Source organism: Stegastes partitus, unplaced genomic scaffold, assembly GCF_000690725.1.
Source record: "Stegastes partitus isolate 25-593 unplaced genomic scaffold, Stegastes_partitus-1.0.2 Scaffold243, whole genome shotgun sequence".
Taxonomy (NCBI): Eukaryota; Metazoa; Chordata; class Actinopteri; family Pomacentridae; genus Stegastes; species Stegastes partitus.
This window is the reverse complement of record NW_007577974.1, coordinates 608,064-632,128: the sequence shown is the minus strand read 5'-3', so window position 1 is coordinate 632,128 and position 24,065 is coordinate 608,064. Positions and strand designations below refer to the sequence as shown.

The window sequence follows — 24,065 nt, the reverse complement described above, 5'->3', positions numbered from 1 at the left end:
GGCACTTTGCTCGGGGGTTGCACCTCTGTTCCCAGCGCAGTCGGCTTATGGATAAGTGTTGTCTGTGTCTCTATTGATGATGCCCTGTGAGCTAACTAGGGCCTGTGAACAGACAGTCTCCCAGCCCGAGTGGATTGGACTGTCCTCTGGGAAACATGTGACTATGCTAAGCTGTTGTTCAACTTAAGTAAATGGGCGAAGGGGAAGACAGAAAGTCTTTGATAGGTGGCATTCCTGTGAAGTGAAAAAAAAAAAAAAGAAGAAGCTGTTTTGCATTCCAGTTCTGACCTTGCATTATTGACATTGGATTTTTGTTTTGAAGATTAACACTAATAGGAAGATAAAGAAAAGGTTACGCGAGGCCGGCTTACGATCTTGTTCCCTGTAAGCCAGAATGTAGCCTCAAGATAGTAGCTCAATACGAAGCAACCTCAGCTCAATCCTCCCGCCTGAAGCTCGCAAGAACATCTAGAAATTATTTATTATCACCCAGCTCCAATGATTTGTGTGTTCAAATTTGGCTTCACCTTCTCTGCCAGATTTGACCTCCTAGAATAACATAAAGCGCCTTTTTGTTTTTTTTTTTCTTTCGCTCCCCTTTCGGAAGTCGATGCACATCAGCTGCAGGTCCTCCATCTACGTACAGTCACCTCCGAGTAATGGAGGAAAGTCAAGAATGGAAGTAATTGATTCAATTTGAGCACGGTAGTGAGAATTGATCTGTGACTAACGTGCTGTTTATGGTTGTGAAAACGGTGCCGCTCTGACCTGGATTCACTTGTTTTCGCAGCGCAAACCCAACCGTGTGCTTCACCGAGCAAATTATAAGGTGTTTCTCTTCAAATTATCTCAGTGTGATGGTTTAATTCTGCACACAGTCAGTGGAGTACACTGGGCCCATGCATACATAATGAGTTTGAGCATAACCACGAGCTTTACCACACCAGCATTTTCTTTAATTAAAAACGTCATGATTTTTTTCTGCCTTTCAACACAATATATATACATCTCTTGGGTCGTATGAATTCGAATAGTAATTCCAAACAATACAACATATGTACATAACGATGAGTACGATCCGAACCATCATTCGCCAGGCGCCGATAATGGATTTCTGGTCATTTTCAAGTTTGTAGCCTCAGGTTGTGGGACCTGAACACCGAAGTCCTCAGTTGAAAGGTCGACGCTCGGCACATCTGATGTGTTAGCACCCCCCTCAGTTAGAGCACTGTGTTGTCCAGTGTTGCTTTTGCATTTAGCAAGAAAATGCCCTTGTGCATAAGATTAAAAGTACAAAAAAAAAAAAAAGATTAGACAGAATGAATACACTGAAAAACAGACAAAGATAACAGGGACGGTGAGATTCTCATTTCATAACACTCTCGATCCAGTCTTTGAAGTTGGCTACATGTGTGTAGACTGTGTAGAGGTCAGGATTGCACTCGCCTTGGTCATAACCAAAGCTCACCAGTCCCAGGAGTCTCCACAGCCCTTTGCTCTCCCCTTGAACCTGTGTAACACTCAGAGAGGGCTTCTGGTTATTGCTGGAGTGATTCTCGGAGAGGGCAGGGAGGACGAGTATTCCCCCAGTGTCAGAGGGACATATGTTAGATGGGCTATAGTCGGGCTTTTGGCTGGCACAAAGCATATTGTCTGTGACGCTGACCGGCACGCCGTTACGAGCGTACTGCTGCTCACACGGGACGACGTCGGCAAGGTGAACCAGCCCAACCCTTGCTCTCTCATCGAGGCCTAAATTTGAATCGGGCAGCGGAGACCAGCCCGTCACGAGCCCTTGACCGGAGGCAACTATGTCTTCCTGGTATTCTGACAGGCAGATTGGCAGGACTTTTTCTCCAATCCTTGCTTTGTCTAGTAGTTTGATCACAGCTATGTCGGAGTCAAGGATATTGGGGTCGTAGTTTGGATGAACGGCAATGGAAGCCACCTGAAAGAGAAAGAGATGGACTTCATCTACAAGTTTAGCCGAGAACTATCATTTGATTTTAAAAAAAACGATCTACAGTAGTTTACCCTCAGGTGTTGAGGACCTTTACTCTCTCTGTGGTCATCGCGATAGTGCTTCCCCACCACCACCTTTATCGTGGCCGTATCCACGGGATACAACTTGCCCAGCTCTGTCACACAGTGAGCCGCCACCACCAGGCTCCTTTGGTTCACCAGAGCCCCGCTGCAGACCAGTTGCCAGTCGGAAGCTTGATTGTGGCTGCCAGTTCCTGCTGCTCCACCGTCCTTCTTCAGGGACTCTGCCTGGCTGTCTGCCTTGGTCACCTTGGTCGCCGTGCTCTTGGTGGTGCGGCGGTAGATGGCTGCCATCCAGGGCCAGTGAGCCTCTTCCGGCCTCTCTGGGTCAAAGGTCGGATGCTTCCCACACACTGCCAAAGAGGAGGTGACAGGATGAGAGGTGAGACCGTAATCGAGGCGAAGGCAGGGGGAAAACAACACGGGAAAAATTGGATTTACATTGCGACTGTGTCAACATTTAGAGCTGCGGGGCTGTTTTTGAACTGCCTCCGAAGGCTTTTATTTTATCGAGGGATTGTTTGCGAAAATGCAAAGTAGTGCTCATGAATGGAGAAGAAAGAACTGAATCACGAATTTGCACCTTAATCCATCAACATAAACGGATACCTGCTCGACCAAACTTCTACGAAATGAAATTCACTTGAACATCGGCCCCTTTATCAGCTGCTAAAGAATAAATATCAAGACTTAAGACACAGATATAGTCTTCTTACGCTGCATCCTACAAAAACAGCTCCAGTGTTTGTTGACAGTGTCCAGACTTGTTTTATTAATGTTGAAGTGTGAGTTTACAGAACCAACGCCTTTTTTCCAGATTGGTATTAAAGCAGGTTGTTCATGAAGGACGGTCCTTTTTTTTTGTGATTGCTACAAATCTTTTATCCCACAGAGAAGAAAACCACCTATACAGAGTGTAATAAAGAACTTGAAGAGTCTTTCTCCTTGAGTGAATAGTCCTGAGGATAAAAGGCTCCAAGTGCACAGTTCTGTTTGAAAGAAGACGAAGGAAACCGTTGGTGCTATGTGCTATCAGACTTCTTGTAATGTGATTACTTACCTGTACAGTGTGTGCAGTATTATTAGTTCACTGAAACACTGTGAGTGTAAAAACATGTTAAATAACCAATAAATATGCTGTTTATGTTTCCCTGCTGCCTTCAGACTAAACATGAGTCAACAGAACTTAACTTCGGCATCATCTTATGGGTTAAAAATGCAAAATAAACTGAGTTAGTCAACTGTGTAGTCTTTCACACAGACTTTCCTTTTAGATTTTCTCAATTTAAGGAGTCTTTTTTTGGCATTAAGGACAATCAGCAACACATTTGAAACCAGTTTATACCGAAGACTGCATGTGAGGCTGCTTCCAGTTACGTTGTTGTAAAAGAACAGGCAAAGGCTGAATTCAATACCAAACTCCCATTATGTTTGCTTTCATTATTATGTAAAGAAACGACCAGGATTTAACACATCTTAAAAGACCAACAGTAAATTTTCCCTGTGAATGGCTTCTTTGAGCCTAAAAAGAGGAGTCTCGCTGGAGTTTTAACTCTCCAACAATGCCCGACTAGTTTTGGTTCTTTTGAAATTTATTGAGCTGATTAAACTCACAGCTGTAGATTAATTCAACTCATTATTTCAAGTCAAAGAACCTCAAATCAGACAACTAATGATGATACGTTCTAAAATAGCTAAAAAAAATTGGATATTTTAGGTTGAATTGACTCGAAATGAACAAAAGCAGCTGTGTTTGTGTTGAGTTAACAAGAAAGGATTTCTGAATCCCAGTGCAGGAAGGCTTAATATGAACGGATCTATACTGCAACAAGTCCTTTGTATCTTCATTTAACGCCAAATAAATGATGTACAAACAGGACTATTATGTTTAAACTCATCCTTAAGAGCACCTTTAAGTCTAACTGCATTTATATACGATGTGGTTGTTGTTGCTGAAATTGACAAAAGAAGATACCCAGTTGTTATACATTTGATTACAGCCTTGAGGAAGCCCTCTTTAATCAAAGATGCTTTTCAAACTCCCTTTGCATCCATCTCATTGCTCAGCCGCACATGCCAGCTAATGGCATTTAGCTTCTCTGGGAACTTTCACTGTGTAGTAAAGAAAAGCCCACGGCCGACAGGAATGCCTCAGAGATGTGTGAAGAAGCTGACGAGGTATTGCTCAAAGCCAGCAACGAGAAGCAATGATTATATTTTTAGAAAGTGCTGCTGCGTGTGCTCCTAGCGTTAATATTGCTTCATTAGACAAATGGCTATCAAGACACCACGTCTGAGTGGCCGCGTAGTAATTTTGCGTCTGGATAAGATTGCTGATGTGTGGGTGTGTAAATCACGGCAATAAAACGGTCGGACGACTCGCTGTCCTCTGCTGCCCTCACCTGGCGAACAGGACACATGGCGCCCGCTCCACTTCCCCGTCTTCAAGCAAGTGCGACGAGGACTGCCGGAGTGGTGGTAGTACGCAGACGCACACTCGTACTCTATGTGTGTGTATAGGTGGTGGAAGCCCTGGGGCAACTGGGAAAGCTGCGGGGGGCTTTTGGTGGGGCCGTCGGACTGGAGCTGTCGGCCCAGCGAGGAGGAGTAGAGCTTGTACACAGGTGTCTTTCTGAAGGGAAAAAGAAAAGAGCCAAGTGTATGTAGTCATAAGGCCAAGGGTTAAGTAAACACTTTAGAATGTGAAAAATGTATTGCATGACCTCAGAAATAACACTTTCAATTCATCCGTCACTTCATAGCATAATACCACAGAGTCTATAGTGCCTGTGGGTGTCATTTATTTAATGCAAACTGCCTTCCATGTTATATGCTGCATGAAAAATCATACCTGAGTGGTGCTTGAGGAGGCAAAACTCTTTGTCTGACCAGCTCTGACACTTTGGGCTCTCGACACGCTGCAAAATAAAATCCATATTTACAGTATGAATGCACATTCACAGCACATACAATACACCGAGGCCCCATTGACATGTGCTGTGATTTGAATGGAGTAACTGGAACGGTGATTTGATTTGCCCTGATTCAGTCTTTGTGCTACGCCGCATGTAAGCCAGCTGGCTGTAGTTTTATGTTAACAAAGAGACGTGAGTGCGGCATTGATCACGGCCATTTAACTCTCAGCCAGACGTAAGAAAAGGATCACTTCCCCCCAAAAAATGGCAAACTGTCTTTAAAGAAATAATTAATCGTTTTTTTTTTTCTTTTTTTTTAAACTTACAACAGTGGGAGAAAAAAAAACACTAATAAGGACAACTTGCCTAGTTGTTTAATTCATCAGGAAAATCGGGCCAGTGAACAATTTCACCACTTACCTCTTGGCAAAGAGCTGCAGAGCATCCAGGCCAAAATCCACTAAGAACTAATTAATATTTATAGCTCCAGGCTTGATGGATTATTTTAGCGCCAGGATCCTTTACTCACTAACATTTAGCATTTTTTTCTTAGAACCATTTAATTACTAGCCCATATATCTACCTTTATAGCTTGATAGCCTGGTATAAAGTGAGAAACCCATAACCCTTTATTACTAATTAATAATCTCGCAGTAAAATGCAGAATATGCCGATCCTTCAGTCTGTCTGAAAACATACTATATTAGACACTTGTGCCTTCTTACCTCGGCAGTAACAAACAAAAATGCTTCACAGGTCTCCAAACAGCTAAATTATCATCATTTAATTGCTTTTACAAACAGGGATGATGGTACCTCTGACACAGACAGGTTGTTTGCCGCTCCACGTGCCGTCCGGCTGGCAGGTACGTCGGCTGTCACCGCTGAGAGCGTACGAGTGGTTGCACTTGAACTCCACCGTCTCCGGCTCCAGCCCTGGCACCACCTGCTGGTAGCCGTGATAGAGGCGAGGCAGAGGTGGGCAGCTTTTCTCTGGAGGAGGGAAGCGAGCAGCGAGTGAGGTTGAAGGCCAAGAAGTAGGAGGATAATATTCAGTTTTGTGTTGTTTTTTAACGAGTCTCTTACCAGTAAAGCTTTGGTTGACCTCTCTCTCCTTTTCTCTCTCCTTTTCTTTTTCTTTCTCCTCCCTCTCCTTTTCCAACTCCTCCTTTGTTTTCTCCACCGACTCCTTCTCCGTCTGGTCCTTTTTAGTTGTTTTTTCCTTTGGTTTCCCGTTATCCTCGACCGCTCTGTACATGGTGTACTGCGTAACGTTGACTCGGGTGGGGATGATTTTCCTCCCTGGCGTTGGCGATTCTATGGTGTTGTTTTCTTTTGGTGTGTCCACGATATCGTACGTCACTGTGCTGTTGGTCTTCGTCATTCCCAGCTCAAATATCTCCACTGTGTTTTCTCCCTCAGATATGACCGTCCTCAGCTTGGTGTCATTAGGACCCACTTTGTCTGGATCTCTTTTTCCGTTCACCTGCTCCTCTTTTCTTTCCTTCTCTTCTTGTCCTTTATCTTTTATCACAACTATTTCTGTGATGTCAGTCTTCCCCGTCTCCAGGTTTGTGTCTAAACTGTCTTCTTTTTTCTCAGGTGGCTTTGGTACCTCTGGTTCTTTCTTTTCATCTGTGTGCAGGCTGTTATCTGGGTCTTCACTATCCACTTTATCTTCCGTGCCTTCAGTAGGTTTCTCTGACCCAGTATCTCTTTCCTCTGGCTCTCCTTCATTCCCACCCTCAGGCAGAGTTTTCTCTGGAATCGTCCCAGTATATTTATCTTCAGTGTCGACTGCTGTTGTATTCTCCTGCCCAGTGTTTATATCTTTCCCTGCAACACTTTCTTTTAGTCCAGTTGTGTTCTCTTGGTCTTTCTCTTTGGTTTTGCCGACATCCTTTTCACTGTATATATCTATTTCCTTGCCTCTTTCCGTCTCTTTAGCTTTGTCTTTGTCTTTCTCCACTTCAGTGAGAGTGTTATTCACTGTGGAGAAAAAAAAACATAGAAAAGATCATTACTGAACTATCTCTTAGCAGCTGATTGGAATTTGCTCGGTTCAAAATTGGCTCAGTATGCTCGATGAGTGCTTTAAACACTGACTCATTTTCTTTGAGCTGTTATCCAACAAAAGCTGAGTGAACTATTTGCAGTGACTCATCCATTTTGTGTCTAGTCTTCATTATTTAAAGACGTTTTCTCCGACCTTTAGTGCAAACAGGAGGAGTCCCGCTCCAGGTGTTGTTAGGAAGGCAGGTTCTCTGGGAGCCTCCACTGAGTTCATAGGGCTGGTGGCACAGGTACTGCAGAGCAATGAGGACATCATTGGGTCCATAAACCAAGAAGTGGTCCCCATGTGTTGGCTTCGGTGGCAGAGCACAGACTCTTTCCACTGGCACTGAAGACAGGAAAGAAACTTTTAAAAGCTGCAAATCTGCCTTTTTTTCAAGATCCGCTCCATCTCCGAGGCGGCATGCACGGCATCCAGAGACAAGCAAATTACACACATACGACCTTTTCAGATCCAAAAGTGTAATTATTTGGGTGAAAAACACGACTCAGATTATTATCTCACCACACTCCGGGGCAGGCGCACTCCAGGTGCCATCTCTCAGGCAGATGGCAGTACGAAACCCCCGCAGCTCGAAACCGGGGTCGCAACGGAAAGTGATGCGCGCACCAGAATGGTGAAACAGACCCTCTGTAGATCCATGGGTGGGCACCGGAGGCCTGCGGCATCCCACCACTGAATGAAAATACAGACAGGCATAGTTTATTTATGGACACATGCTGTTTTTTCCCCCCTTTTACTTACACAGATCATCTAAACAAAATTACAACGCATCAAGGATTTAGGAGGCATCTCTAGCATACCTCGAAAATCGGTTTATTGCACCTCCATGCTGTAAAAGACCACACAGACAGACCTTCAGTGAGATAATTGCCATCTGGCATTTGCAGGTCAGACAGGTAGTCAACAAACCGAAGCCTTAAATGACTCACTACCCACAATTCCCAGGGGACCGGAGGATTTAAAAGCATAATCTGCCTTCCTTAGAAGCTTGTTAATGAATAATTTCACCCATCACGGTAAAGTGCGAACAGTTCACAACAAGGCTTTAACACAAGGCTTGTAAATGAGGAAGAAATAGATGCAATAAAAGAGCTTTAGTCAAACTGTTCAATTTTCCAGTGCCGTAAAAGAAGATTTTACAATGTGGGCTAGTAGAGATTGGTAATGTCTGTTATGTAACAACCGACTGCAAAGCAAAACTTGCATTATATATCTTGTATTTGTGTATTAAAAGCAAACTGCGAATGTGCACACAAATGTCGAGATAAAAGCCTTCACTACCCACATGTGGGTTTACAAAACACACATGTTAACACTACAGCTATCGTACCATTACAGCACTCTCTGTGAGATGATCCCTCCAGAGATTTTCAGTGTTGTTGACTTTAAGTGGGATCAGATCCATGAAATGCACTGTCTGTGGTTTTATAGCTCAAAACCCAGGAACCCACCCTATAATCTGGGCGTTTTTGCCTCGGGGCATTTCCAACCTTCGGTCTTTTAGGGGATGTAGAATGTTGTTGGCCGACCAGAAGTGGAAAAGTAAACTGCAGTTGACCTCTTTTTGAATATGCATAAAAAAAAGGTGCTGCGGGCATCGTTGTTCCACTGCCAAATGATGGAGCTTTCATGTCAGGTTGTGTCGACAGACGTAATGAAATCAACGTGGAGTCATTAGGGCGGAATGCTAACATACATAACGGCACATTCTGCGAGTAAATCATCATTCCTTTCATTAACGCTTTGGAAACTCGGTCGGACACTGCACTCCAAAACAGATTAGACTCAAGAAAAGATTAAACTGTGCCAGACAGAGAAAAGAAAAGGGAGCGAATGCATTTCCCATCATGAGTTTCTATGATAATGTGTCACATTCTCTCATATGCAGAATGAGTTTTAGCTTCGGCTCGCGACAGATGACAAGCTGATTATTAGAGGCATAAAATATGGCTGATGTCAGGTTCATACTTAACATTCTCCGTCTGACTCTGAGGCAGAACTGTAGATTACATTTCCTCTACAAAATGTGAGACATTAGCGTCATTCCAGCTCACTGCCATTAAAATTAACAGCTGAGGAATACTCCTGGGAATACAGATGAATGCGCACTGGGTGGAATGAAACTATTGCCCTTTTTTTTTTATGGATGTCTCCTCCATGGAAACGCTGGCTCTTGTTATAGAAGTAGAATTGTTTCACCATTAGTTTTATAGACTTGAATTTAGCCCTGAAAAACAACACCACAAGAAGAAAAGAAAAAAGTTCAGGAAGTCTGTTTTTGCAGGATCTTAAGGGAGGTGTATCGGGTAGAAAAACACAACTTAGGGTCCAGACGTCCATAAATAAAAGACTTTGTAGGGCAGAGTGACTCGAACCACACTCCACGAGGGGAGCGGTACCCCACGTGAAGAAGGGGGCCACACAGATTTAAGGTGGTATCTTCAGACACCAAAATAGCTCGCTGACATTACCCAACTCTGAAATAGAGCATTTTTTGTCCACCTCCACCTTTTACTTTCTTTCCTCAGTCAGATTCAGCCCTCCACCTTATTTATCTTTCCACAGCAGCATTACTTTTTTTTTTTTTTTTGGCTCACAGCTGCACAATTTTGAACATATTAGGTTTGATGGTCAGTCAGTTTTTGCAAGACCTCTATTAAAATTTAATTTATATTTCTTGAAAACCACAGATGCAACTCACAATGGCCGGGGAAGGCAGCTGGCCTGAACTCAGTCCAGACCACTAACCTTTCCCTTGTGACAGTGAATCACTGGCTGCTTCAATTTCAGATTAATTTGCTGTAACTAGGTGTGTCTCAACTCAGATGAATATTACTAATATGACTCTGGGATGTCGTAAGTGTCAGTACAGTCTTTTAGAAGTTATGACTGAGTATTCTGCGGAGACTGGTTATTTCTTTAACGTGATTAGAACTTGCATTTACCCCTTTTAAATGTTCCCAAAAACATAAATTGTCATTACGATCATACGGTTGAGACTTGAGTTATGCTTACTGACTCACCATTTTCACACCGCTTGCCCGTGTAGCCAGCCAGACAGGCGCAGTGGTAAGTATAAGAGCTGTCCAGGATGCAAGTCCCATCATGCAGACAAGGAGAGGAGCTGCAAGCTGTAAACATATAGTGTTTGGACATTAGTGTACAAATAGGAACACTGACTGCGTTACCAGTATTTTAAAGCACTGTAAGTACGTTAAAGGGCACGGCCGTCCACATCAGGTGACATCAAGGGATTCATTTTCAAAGCTGTTTAAATGTCACGCTTGTTTTCATTTCAAATATTTGTATGGGTATTTAAACACAAAAAGCCTCTGTTTGCTTTTACTAGATTTGGCTCAGCCGCTGGTAACTTACGTGCACTTGTGTGTGTGTCTGCTTTTGACTTCTAGAGAATGAGGACATTTCTGGTAAGTGAGGACATTTCGGCTTCTCTGTTCGCGGGCTCAACACCCTGAAGAAGGGCCTTTGCCGAAACGTGTAGGTACCAGTCATGCACTATTAAAGGCTTTTTATTATGCACTGGGGCCTGAATGCCATGGAAACTTCTTTCGTGTTTGCATTTGTTGTGGCCCGCGACTCCAAAGAGCGCCTTTGTTCGTCGAGTGTGACATTACACATGAGTTTTTTATTTGTTGGGTATGAAACGAGGACAGTTCACCATTACGGAATTAGGATTTGGTTTAGGTTAGACGATTCTCTCGGAGCTTTGGGGGCGTATTAGGTGCGTTCAAAGTAAATTACAGTTATTTGTTGCTGCAGTAGTAGCAGCAGCGTATTGTTTTTCTTGTTAAATTACATGCCTGAGTTCTCCTGAAAAGTGGCGAAGAATCCATCAAAATTCTTGTAACCGTCAGACACAAAGAGAATGTGCAAACTGTTGCCAGAGCTTTGAACCGGGGCAGGTCTGCTGTTCCCGCAGAATCTACCGATGACACGGGACCTGATGCTGTCCCCGTCGCGGACCTCCACGTAGTCGTAATGACAGGATTGGTGAAACTCCAGACTCAGCATCATAAACCTGTAAGCACAAAAAAAATAAAATAAATTAACAAAAAGCAAGTTTTCAAAATAAAATTCCACAAAAATGTGCAATACAAAACTGGAAATTATCGTTTGCTGTTCACTACTGTCACCTTGGAGCCTTTCATGGATGTGATGAAAGTAAACAAGTTCTTTTTTTTTCTTTTTTTTGTTGCTTCAACAGGTTTTGTTGTGGTTTTCAGGGTAGTTGTGTGTTTTTCCTGGCTCATGTGTTCCCTGGCAGTGCCACAACAGCTGGCATCACTGCAGTGAGCCTTTTAAAATCTTCAGCCAACAAGTAAGTAACGTACAGTAATGATAACCACTGAGCACATTAACAGCTGCTGAGAGTGATTTGAACCACTTTTACGTGCCTTGCTGCTCTTAAAGGTTGTGGGTTTTTCTTTTTTTTTTCTTCATGTTTTGTTTTTAGGTGCAACACATCCTAATAAAAAGATCGCTCGCAGCCGTAAAGATTAATGTACAGCGGTTACCGGAGACCACGACGAAGACAGGCGTAGGAAAGTGAGACCGCATTATTACTCTGTACCTACTTTGCATCTACATTATGGAAGCTAAGAAGTCGCACTGCATAAGTGAGATAAAGCAGAGTCACTGTTGACACTTGGCTGCAACACAGAAACCAAAAACAGATGAATATCACTAGCTTTGTGGTCTGGGGAAGCTTTGGGAACTTCTTAAGAATTTTTTCCACCCTATTTACTGGATTGTTTATCATTAAGAGTCATTATGTGCCCATTAAACAGCTAAAGTGCACATATAGATGCTATTATATCATTACGATTGGCAGTAAGTACTGTTAATAAACAGAATCACACATTCCAGTCTGAATAAACATGTAGTTACTTCAGAGCTGTAAAACGGACATAAAATTCATCTATGAATGCTGAATAAACATGCGACTGCACAATATTACTCCCAGAACATCTCCTCTGTGCCGCTGAGGGAGTGCCTTCAGGTTCACATGCGAATTAAAATGACTATAATGGTGACAACTTTATATCCACTTTCAGTTCGCAGCTGTTTGGTTCAGTCAGAGTGTGACTTTGAGAGGTCCGCCAGCTGGATTAGGAAAAACACGGAGGACTCATTCCCCTTTTTAGTGATTTCCGATGTAATCTTCTTGGCGTAACACTGGAACGGACACGAAGCACTGATGAGCTTCATACAAGACACTGGCGTGCTCCCAAATCCTTTAATTTCATCCTTTATCACATCGCCTTGGGTCAAGGAAGCTTAGACTAATGAGCTATACGGTAATGCTAAATGTTAGCCTGCAGCGTCTCCCAAGAATTAATGCCAGTTGTGTTTCATTAAATGCATTGCCTGTGATGTGAACGTACTGCAAGCCACCGCAGTTAAAGGAAAACATTGCTGGTAAATCCCTAAATCACCTAGGCACAATATGCACTCTCCATCCGTTTTGTTGGATTTATGTCAAAAACTAAATATATAAAAACGTGACATTGGCGTTTCCTTTGCTTGCATTTGGCTGCAGAACGATTTTGGCCCTGAAGGATATGTATATCACATTCATCACGGTGGTAAAGTTTAATGAGGAGGAGGAGGAGGAGGGGAAAAAAAAAAAAAAGAAAAGGCTTGTAATCATTAAATATCTTTTCTTCACACGATAAAGTGGGACTGTACAGACTGCGTGGTCAGCCTGAATCGAGCTGTATGGAGCTTTTGTTCTACTAAAACCCTGCACAAATGCTCGCCTGTAAAAAATGGCGTAATGGAGAAACTGACAGAAAGAGAAAGTTATCTCAGTACTGAAAAGTAATAACTTATCTGAAAAAAAAAGGGACTGTTATGGTTTCCAAACTCTGCTGTAAACTTGCCATCAGACTATGACATACATCTTGCAGAAATATCTAAACTGAGTGGAAATTTGACTGAAGCAGGCCAGTGGTTAATAACTATTACAGATGGACAATGAAGATCCCAACAACTGAGGCTTCAGCGTCCTATGAAATTGTCACTTTATTAACTGAAAGGTTTTCCTATAGTCATTAGTTTCCAACCCTCACAACTTTATTAGTAAACTGTGGCTGTTATATTCCAATCAAGTATCCTTTGTTCACTTGCTGGCTGGTGTGTAACTTTACGGGCGTTTCCATGGTTTTATGAGGGTTTAGAAAGTAGCTCAGATGAAAACCGTCCAAAGTGGAGAGTCTGAGGATTTTTCGGGATAAGTAGGTCACTGTTTCTGAATATACAACTTTTGCTGTTGAGTCTTTAAATGTAATTTTTAGCCGTGGTAGCGGAGTGACTCTCGGAGTAGGAATGTCGGTCTGCGTGCAGGTCGGTCGGTCCAACAATCGGGTCCGGACTGAGATATATCAACACCTATTGAATGGATTGCCTTGAAACTTTCCACACACATTATGATCTCTGATTTCACCAAGTCCAGTACTTTGGTTTGTGATGAAATACCTGAAAAATTGCATTTTTTATTAGCGTCACCTTCCTAAGCTATAATTGTGACCATTGTAAACATCACTCTGAGCGTGTTAGCTCAAAACGCTGCTGTGCCTCAGTGCAGTCAGGACCACCAGCATGGCTACTGCAGACTTGTAGGCATGTTTGAAATCGCAGCATGCAGCGTCACGCTTTGAGGCAAATCAATTGATATAAACCGGCATAACATAACTGATAGTACCTCTTCCAAATTGGCTCTGATGACTCCTCACTAGGTAAATGAGGATCCTTACACAACGCTTATGATCTCACCTGAGCTCTATGGTAAACGGCCTGTCCACCTGTATGGTCCACTCACACCTGGCGTTGTTGGGGTAGCTCTCCAGCACCATGTGGCCCTGCCGTTTACGGATCACTCCCCCGCACTCTGAAAGACACAGAAATCCAGTTTCAGAAAGTTCAAACTGGGTTTGCTACCTCAGCTACAGCTTAATTATTATTTGGAGGGTTCACACAGAGCTGTTTTGGTTACCATTCAAACCAGCAGTAATTGCATTCCGGTTTTCAAAGCCTCTGCAGAAGCCCTGTTTTTGCGCAGCAACATAAAGAAGGATAAACACAAAACACACGGGGGCCAACAAAGGCAGTCTTTCCAGGTCTCTGCTTTTAATTAAACGTATGCTTGTAATGTCCCTTGGTGGGATATTTGCATTTAAAAGCCGGTGTCAGTGTCCAAATGTTACATAATAAGTCGTTTTACGGGATTCTTAATTGTTGACTCTGACTTGTCATTCAGCTCTCATGGAAAACCTCCTGGGTACATGGCTGCCTTCCAAGTTGGCATAGTTGTCTCAGATGAAGATAAATTAGAGGGGAAGGAAAGAACATATAGTACATGGTATGCATTTCCCCTATAGAAAAACAAATCATTTACAGCAAATCCATGTAGGATCCGCTAATTGGCAGAATGAAAAGACTTACTCATGCAGTCTCCGCCAGACCAGCCAGGCCGACACTCCGCGCAGTATTGGCCACTAATGAAGAAGTCATCCCTGGGGCCCCATGTGCCGTTGTTGCATCGCTTACAGTTCTCGAATATACTGCAACCTGAGAGAAACACAGTCAGAAGCAAAGTTATGGTAAAGTAGGAGTCGCACAGAAAGGCCAGAATATAAAGACTTCAAAGAATTTACGATAAATCTCTCGGAGGAGTTGTCATTGTTTATAAGAATAGGGAACATTTTATCTAAACAGCAGGAGCTATGAGACCAATCTCCAAATGTTTCCTTTGCATCAACTCTGCTGAAGTAATTAAGCTCATCTTTCACGGCAATAAAGCGGAAAAACATATCGCGGCTTCTTGAAATAGAAATGTGGAGAAAACCCGTTGAAGTGATTTCCTGGCGGGGTGGATTTTCACTTAGGAGGCTGCACCGTCTGCAGGGAGGTGAAGCGCAACATGCTACCCGAGGACAGGTATGAACTTTAACAACAAACTGGCGCGGGATGTACACATGGAGATTTACGATTGGAAGTTGGACTACATTTTTGTTTAACAGTAAAACGTGATGCACAGGTAACCATTTAATCCTGAACAGCTGCTTTTTTCCCCCCATAAAGGAAAACATGAGCACATTCAAGCTGTGAGGAAAACACAACATTCTTCTATAGGTGAACGACATGTAGGAAAAGTCTGCAGCACATGCACTCGGAGATGCCCACGTGATCGTGTCCTCACGCGCATGCTTTCCTTACAAAGACGGCAATGTGCACATCGCTGAGCGTAAACGGATCGACTCCCGTTTCATTCACAAATTAAGGTTCCAAGTGCGATCATTCACTCGTGCACCATGCCAGTTCAAGAGGATACTGCCAACCGAGTCAAGAGAGGGAGCCAATGTGAAGCAATTTCGAATAGACACAAATACAGAAGTTATTTTCAGTCTCTCGGCCACACTGTTTGCCATGCTGCAAAGCAAGCAGCTGTGCAGCTGATAGACAGCATTTGTTTTTGCACAAACACCATGGCAGACATTCAAGATGGACCCAGTTCTTGTAGGCAGACTCAACAGACTTTATGAAGACAGTGCTCAGTGTTGAATCAAGAGAAACACTGCAGCAAGATCTCATTAAGCTCAAGTAATTACATTCATATTCATAGTACCTGGATGGATAATGCAGGGGTCGCACTCGTTGATGGCGTTGCGGCAGCAGGGCACTGCGTAGCCCACCTTAGTCCCCTGGATGGGGCACTTGCAGCGGATCACGTCATACTCGCAGCAGCCTCGGCACATCACGTTCCACTCTGGACCTGGACAGTGGTTGTACAAGTATCTGTAATCTAAAGGAGACGATATGTCAGGGTCGGCAACTCAGCAGCATCCTTCAGACAAGAAAAGCAAGAGAGAAATTCTTTATGTAACCATCATTTCATGGGCAAAACAGACGTGAAGATGAGTCAAACACAGAGAGAGAGCACGGCTAACGTAATGGTTGGCCTTGTGGAAAAATGTGAGCAAACACGGGTTATGGTCAGCAGTGAAGAGAGCAGAGTGGAAGGAGCTCAGTGTTTATCTGCTGCTCTGCACTGCCTCTTTGGTTATTTCCACTGCCATATGGTTGCAAGTTCCTTTTAAGGAAAACCGCAAAACTCCCAGTAGTTTACCTCCTCTGTGTGTGTTGTTACGTCAGACAACATGCCACAACGGTAAAGTCACTGTCACGGAAAACAGAATCGAATCCTTAATCAGAAAGCGCTTTATGAACCCAATGTAAACAATGGCCTTCTCCTTTGTTTTTTTTTTACCCGACAAATATGATGTTTAATTGGATTGGAAACCAGTGATTCAAAGACCTTTGAGCCTCAGTGGCTGCGATTACATAACAGTGGATTCTAAAGCTAAAACAGACAAGTGGAAATTCTCTTGTAGCAGATGTGGACAGAGAACTAACAGAAGCTGCACTTTAGAATTGGCACGATGTCCATGCGACATTCTGCACCTCCTCTTAGCTCTGCAGTCATAATTACTTAATTCTCCTCAACGAAAGACTTCTTTATTTACGAAGCTGTAGCTGCACACTAGGGTATTAAGAGTTTTGTGAAAGAAGGACTTTAACGCACAGACAGAGACAAATGCACTGATACAAAAGCAACAACTCCGAGAGATTAATCTGTTAGTGGTGGACGGTCAAACAGAGAGGAGAAGCGCAGATGTCTTGGAATGCTATGAGCCGTCCCTCCTGCCCTTCCACATTAATGATATCATAAATTGTGTCTATGTCCAGCTACAGTCTGGCCTTCTGTTCAGCTGTTTCTCCGAGAAGAGGTATGGCATACATACCGACATTAATCAAACAGAAATTTGTGCAATGCCACCAGGTCGGTCTTAATGGAGGGTTTTTAAGGACAGAGTTTGAGCATTACAGAGCTTTTGCCATATTTTGGCTGTTTTACGATTCTTGTCTGTCTCTGGGGGTCGTGGGCTCAGCTGGATTTGTGAATCAACCGCGAAAGCACGTAGAGAAAACCTGTGAGCACAACTGTGCTGGATCTCCTGACCCAGATAGTGTCAGTCAAAATAAGTCGGACTGCTGGGCTCATAAAGCGACAACAATCCTTCGCACAATGCTTCTGCTCACACTAAGCACCAGCCAGAGCTGTTTGTGGTAAAAATGAAAGTACACTTACAGCCCCTCAACTGTGTTTTCAATCAAAGCCGGCGGTCGTGCATTGTTGTTTTTTATTCTTTGTTGTTTTTTTTTTTTTACTTGGTCCATCGCTCTGACACGAAAGAACAGAGAGAGCCTCATAGTTTGTGCTCATATTGTCATTTTTGTGGATTTTGTTAGACCAAGTGTGAGAACCACAAACATCCGTGGCATGAGGATGGTCTGCATGTTCAGAGAGATGTGCGTGGAGACAAAGACATGTTGCAAAGACGGGGATTATGCACATTATTAAATGCACATTATGGCAGTGGCATACAAAGTCAGAACATGTGTTGTATTAGAATTGTACTCGAGATCCTTTTCAATATATTGTAGTAAACCCAACTCAAAATACTAACATAGAAAGTCAAGTTCATGTTTTTTGGAGTAGAACAGTTATTTAGCTCAGACACCCTAACAAGGATCAAAACTGACAGAGCAGAACTAGAGGTATCATCTTGTAGTCTTCTTTTTTTTTTGCCAAAAACCGCCACCAGCATTTTTCATGATTGCCTAGAGTTTGGTCAGAGATCGGGGTGTCGTATGGTAAGGCAGCTAATTCAGCCTGGAGCTGCTAGCCTTAAGCAGAGACGAGGAACAGGCTTTAGAGGTCTAGCAAGCTGACTTTGTGTTAACTCTTCACCCCTAGATATTTTTCATTTTCTTATTTTCAATAAAAATAACGATGTGTCTGCACATGTTTTCTCCAGGTGCTCCAGCTTCCTTCCTTCCTTCTAAAGCCCAAAGACATGCATGGAAAGTTAACTGATTATTCTAAATTAGTCATAGAGTCTTGTTTTTCTCCCTCTGCCAACGTGACTGTAAGAATGCACGGTTGACTGTAGGTTTGTATTAGTCACAACCTGTCCAGGAGGGACGTCGCCTCTCGCCCAGCGTCAGCTAAGACAGGCTCAAACCCCCGAGACCCGAAAGTTGGTGAAGCAAATTGATGACTGGATGGAAGGATGGTTATTGGTGATCCTTAACTGGCCATCGTTGTAAATTTATGCTTGTCTGACATGTCTGTGAAGACTCTCAGTCATCCAGGTCATGGTTATTCTCGTAGCAGCTGGACTTGCTTCAGTTCCTTGAAGACGTTTCACCTCTCATCCAAGAGGCTCCATTACTTCTGACTGACTAGTTGGGAGTTCCAGGTACTTATATTCTCTAGGAGCCATTGAGTTTCTAGTCAGTCGAAACGTCTTCAAGAAACTCAAGCAAGTCCAGTCGCTACGATCCAACTACGAGAATATGCTTGTCTGAATCTTAGCCTTGTGGTGAACTGATGACCTGCTTTGGATGTTCCCCACCTCGCCGGCTCTGTCCTCCGTAACGGAAACGACAACAAAACCACAAGATTAGGATCAAGTTATGTATTGACTCTGCTAATTGTTTCCTTAAAGTAGTCTGGTCTGCTTTCACCTACATACACCCTAATGCACTAAAGCAACTGTGTTACTCGCCAAAACAATTCAGCCTTTTAGCCGCTGCCATTAGGGGCCCCGCAACAACAAACACTCCGAGATGAAAACTGCTTAAAAGGTGTGATGCCTGCCACAGAGGGATTAAGAGGTCTTGACACCATCACCGCCTCTTAAGGGGGAAAGCTTTTCTACTTCCTCACTAAAGATGCTGGCCAGAGAGTCTGTGAAAGCTGATTTATGGGACATAAACACAAAAGGGGTCAAAAGACTTTATGAGTTGGCCTGGTAATGTCATTACATGGATCACCGCTGTGTGACTTCCCCTTCGATATAGAAAGGCAATCCTACTTATATCTACCCTCAGTGCATTTATACTGGAAAACCCTCATTTATGACGGAATGAAAGAGAACAGTATAGGCTGCTATTTGTTTAAGAAAGGCTGGAAATTCTTCCGCTGCCTCGCCTCTGACAGTCCAGTGACATCAAAGTACGCGCCTTTTATGATAGGATTAGTTTCCAGATTTCCATAAGCTGTTTTCCTAATGCTCCTACTTGAGGTAAATAAACCCAGGCAGCGGCGTTTGCAGTGTTTATGCGCTGCGAACGGATTCAGTTTGCTGACCTCCAGCTCTGTCGATAAGACGGCTCTGATTTTCTCTGCAGCATGACTCCAAGGTTTCTCCCCCGGAGTTGAACACATGCTGGAATGCATCTGTATTTATGTGGACGGCTATCCCCCCCACCCCACCACCACCCTCCTTCCTTAATAAGTGTTTACTGAAGATCATTTTTACATAACTGTGCTTTGGACTGCACCCCGGCGATTTGAATTCACTCATTCCACCAATGAGCTTACTGCCTTGTAAAAAAAAATACATCTGCGAGGCTTCCAAGCGAACACCTGCAGGTAATACAGACTTAACAGTTTCATGTGGATGTTTGCAGCAATTTAGGAAGGGCTTGAGCAGGTGTGGAAGTGCACATGCACAAAGGTCTGCATGCCTGACTGAGTGTTGGACGTTTAAAATGATATCATACCTTCCTTTCAACCCAACGCTGTATTGAAGTGTATTATGCAAATACAGACGCTGACGACAACAACAAAAAAAAGCACGAAGAAATGCAAGAACATGCAAAGACCTCTATAATTTAACCCAAGACTGCGGTTGTACAATGTGCCCCTGGCTAACATGCATTTAATCACAAACTGGAAGTGTTGACAGTTGTCAGAGAGGTACTGTAACTGGAAAGACATTCATCTGATAACAAAGTTTGCTTCTCCCCCCCTGTGCCTCATGGCTGTCTAGCACCATTTCCATCTGATATTTATGTGTTTTGGTATGTCTGATGATGTCTACATATTTCCCCTGTGCAAACATACCTAGTGTTGTGTGTATGTGAGAAAATAGTGGCGTCAAGCCAGAGAAGCACATTTTAACAGCAGATCACCAATGTGTTTTTCCCCCTCCTCCTCCTCTCAGCTTTGTAGCTAAGTGTGTAGATTGTTGTGTGGGTTGTTTGGCTTTTCCCATTTTACGTAAGTGATATTTGCTTTTTCCATGCCAGATGTTCAATACCTAAATGCAACATGTACGTCCAGAAGCCATAGAAATGAAAATAGCGATGACACAGGCATCACAACAGACGCCCCGTCGCCTGGTGGAAATCTTCGTGTGTCACAAAGCGCTGCCACCCTATCGGAAGCTTTAAAAGCCCAGGTTTTTAAGTAGTCTGTCTCCTTTGATGTGGATGCAGACTGACATCATTATTACCAGTGGTAGAAGGCCACGTCACTTGTGCTTGACATTACCGTGCTGCCGGGCCGCTAACCTGCAGGACAGCTGCATCCAACTTCTGCCAAGAACAAACACAAAACTTTAATGCTGTTGTTCTGTTTAATTTTTTTACACTAAAAAAAATGATTCATACAAATAAAAAGCCCTGGAGAGCAAGCACTGCTGACAGACAAACCGTGTTCAAAATGTGCTGCATCTGTTGAATTTGACCTTATAAGCGGCTCAAGAGGCCACATCTGCTCCAAAACTGCGCCGTTATTTTCTGGAAGCGACCTCCTCCCTCTGAACTGAGAATAAAAACCCAAGGTCAGCAAATGCCGTTATTTTTTATTTTTTTTATTTGTTGTGATTTCACAAGCATCGACTTTTGCCCGAGTCCACATTAACAAGCAAGTGCTGCCGTCAGAATCCCAGATAACGTGTGCATTAAGCTCTAATTTGATATCCAAAGCGTTATCAGAAACGCAGCCCGGGCACAATGCGATTTGTGGCATTTTTAAGCCACTTATTGTCTAGTTTGTCTTTTTCTTGCTTACTGCTCGGAAACCCGATCCTATCAGCTTGAGTCTCGACTTGCTTCACTCTGCTATTATAGCGGTTATTTTTAACTCCAAACAAAGCTGAACAGCCACTTACAAAGCAGAGCGGAGCCCAGTGAGAACTTCGGGATGAGTTCCACGCGCTTAGCCAAACCGCTACACCATGTTGTGGCTCCGTCATTCTGAAGCAGATGATGTGTCTGTATTTTGCAGGTTTGACTGAGGTAATGCCTTAAAGTATAGTTTTGCATTTTGACAAGAACCTGGATAACATTTTGAACTTGGCGAAGGTTATATGAGCAAACTGATACCAATCTCATAACTTCCATCCATCCAATATCTATACACTGCCTAATCCTCACTAGGGTCCTGGGGGGCTGGAGTCTATCCCAGCTGACTCAGGCTGAAGGCAGATTCACCTGGACAGGTAACCAGTCTATCACAGGGCTTAGAGACAGAGCACACTCACATTCACACCTACAGACAATTTAGAATCACCAATTAACCTCGAGATGTTTTTGGACCTTGTGGGAGGAAGCCGGAGAACCCGGAAAGAACCCACGCTGCACGAAGAGAACATGGAGACTCCACGCAGGGTGTCCTCACCGGGATGCGAACCGGCGACCTTCTTGCTGCAAGGCAACGGTGCTAACCACTGCTCCATAACTTGTACAGTAAATATGAATCGACTGTCAGCAACCATCAGCAGCCACCAGCTTCGGTTAGCACAGGAACCATACCCAGTCAGGGCACTGCTCCAACCACACTTCAGCATTTAATACACAAACACAAATCTAACATGCTGATCAGCTTAACAGATTTTGTTTCCCTTGAAGAGAGTCCGGGTGTCTGTTTGTGTTAAGCAAAGCTAATCAGCTACTGTCTGAGCCTCTGCCGGAAAACAATGTTTCTCTAAATGTCAAACAACAGCTCTAACGTTCAGTTCAGCCACGTGACAAATAACATATTTTCTCACTTGCCCCTTGTGAAATCTACCAAAGCCAATTGTGTTTATTTGACCATGCAGCTTTGCACAAACCTCGCCACAACATCTTTAGTTCCTCCCTGCCTCGATTAGGTGAGAATTTGTGTCAGACAAAGTTCCCTGAAACAAATGTCGAGTGCGCAGAATTTATGCGCTAAATAAATAGTTTCCTCCTGACGAAACGGAGCTTATTTCATGCTGATGTATCATGGAAAAATAGTTTGTTTTCACGGCAACTGCGAGCGCATGTGCTGTGTATGTACTGTATGTGTGAGTGTATAATTCCTTTCGCCCACTGCCCACAACAGCTGTCTGGTATTTTGAGGTTGGGGTGATTTAGCTATCACGGAACTGGGAAACTCCCACAGGGGCTCTGTGGTCATTGTAGTATCCGAACATATCCAGATCCCACTGATCCCAGTGGTCATCCTGTAGCCTGCTTTAAATAAACTTTCCTCATATTGGAAACTACAAACCCAGTGAAATACCCTATCGCTCTATTATCCACTGCACGCATGCCAGTGTGCAGGTCAAACAGAATCTGCGATGAGCACATTTGTTTTCACCATTTAGCTCACAAACTTGGATCGGACACTGCTCACTATTTTTCCAAAACCAGAAGTCGTGTTTTTCTTCATGTAACTAAACCTGTGCCAAGACTTTCCTCTCTCCTCGCTAATATCACTTTTACATCTGCCAGCCTCAGCCCCTGTCTCCCGCTGCCCACTAACCAGAAGCACTAAAAAACCTCCCTGTGGGCTTTAGCAAAACACACCATGAAACGAGTGTGTCGGAAGAACGGGAGTCAGGTGGGTGGAGGATCCTAAACAAGGAGCCTCACGCAGTTCAGAAAAAAAAAAAAAAGCCTCAGTGGGGTCACCAAAACATGCAGAAATGGAAATAAATACAGGCACACGCACTCATGCATGCGTAGAGAATCCATCAAACGGGGATTTGCATGTAAACATCTCCTTAGAAAAAGAAACTATTTTGGGTTGCTCAATACCAAACATCTATCACCAGCTGATTATACACGATTATGAAACAAGCCGTGCTGAGAGTGACTCAGCTGACAACAACACAAGTAGGCAAATCTGCCAGAGGAAACTCTCTTAATCACTGCAGCTGAACACAGCTGTGCTCTGCCCAGCCGTTTGCCACATTGACCGACGTTACAAATTGAAGGTATTATTTTACTGCACGGGAAGCGTGCAAAGCAAAATCAGACAGAGGGCAGAGGTTCGGTTTTGGAGTCTTGGAGACGCTGGATGGTATACGCATTACCACAGCCAGCGTGATTGACTCAAACATGACTCATGTCTTCCTGCAGCAGTTCAAGTGGTCATCGAGTGTAAACAGGCAGAGTCGAACTTTATCTCAGGGAGAATTCACTCACAACACACATTTAAAAGAGAGGCTTTTGCACAAAAGGGGATGTGTGCCAAGATCCAACAGCCCTATTAGGACTGCAACTGCCTCAATTCACCTCAAGGAATGTGTGGCAACATACAGCTATCTCACTTTGATTTCACCCAAAAAACAACTGCAGAGTGTCAGAGAATATATGAAGAGCATAGAGCCCCGTTTTAATGGGACCATAAACAAACCCACACAGGACAATCCCTCACTCTGTTTCTCATAACAAGAGTTGTAAAGACAATGATTGCACAAACTTGTCAGTGGTGTTTTTCTTTGCTGCGTCTGTAAAAAAAAAAGGATTTTACATCACTGTGCGTCTCTCTGTGAGACTTCTTTTACAAGTGTTGCTGAGTGCTTTCGCGCTCCTAAAGGATAGAGGAGAAGAGGGGATGGGGAGAGTGCTGATGCCGGCTTTTTTCAGAACAAAGAGCCGACAAGACGTTGTGCCAAACACAGAGATTGGGAAGAGGGAGAAATAGAAGAGCAGTGAAGGTAAAGTCATTGCCGTTGTCTTACCGTAGGGCCAGGCTGTCCCATGGGGTAAGGAGATGACAATAAAGAGGGAGATGAAGAGGAGCCAGCCCTCCTTCCCAGAGATAAAGGTGTTGGTCCAGAGGATTGTGTGGGTTCCCCCATGGGTTTGCCCCAGCTGCAGTCCCCGTCCCGCAGACAGCAT

General features: G+C 43.7%; 1 protein-coding gene across 1 annotated transcript; it reads right to left on the bottom strand.

Annotated features, from left to right (window-relative positions):
- Positions 1-934: 934 nt before the first annotated feature.
- On the bottom strand, positions 935-24,065 carry LOC103357277 (inactive serine protease PAMR1-like). Its single transcript, XM_008281767.1, has 14 exons — positions 23,906-24,065; positions 15,682-15,858; positions 14,499-14,624; positions 13,830-13,944; positions 10,856-11,073; positions 10,058-10,165; positions 7,536-7,706; positions 7,167-7,358; positions 6,044-6,946; positions 5,774-5,950; positions 4,895-4,961; positions 4,446-4,675; positions 2,035-2,396; positions 935-1,948 (listed from the first exon to the last, which is right to left on the bottom strand). Exons 1-14 carry the CDS (start codon positions 24,063-24,065, stop codon positions 1,367-1,369), a joined length of 3,588 nt encoding a protein of 1,195 aa, XP_008279989.1. The 3' UTR covers positions 935-1,366.

Bases quoted from the DNA above. Each gene is read 5' to 3' on its own strand.
- LOC103357277 (XM_008281767.1), bottom strand. From the start codon at position 24,065: ATGCTGTCTGCGGGACGGGGACTGCAGCTGGGGCAAACCCATGGGGGA. The intron at 13,945-14,498 runs GTAAGTCTTTTC...TGTGTCTTTCAG, and splicing joins GTCTGGCGGAGACTGCATGA to AGTGCGGGGGAGTGATCCGT. The intron at 1,949-2,034 runs GTAAACTACTGT...TTTCTCTTTCAG, and splicing joins AAGGTCCTCAACACCTGAGG to GTGGCTTCCATTGCCGTTCA.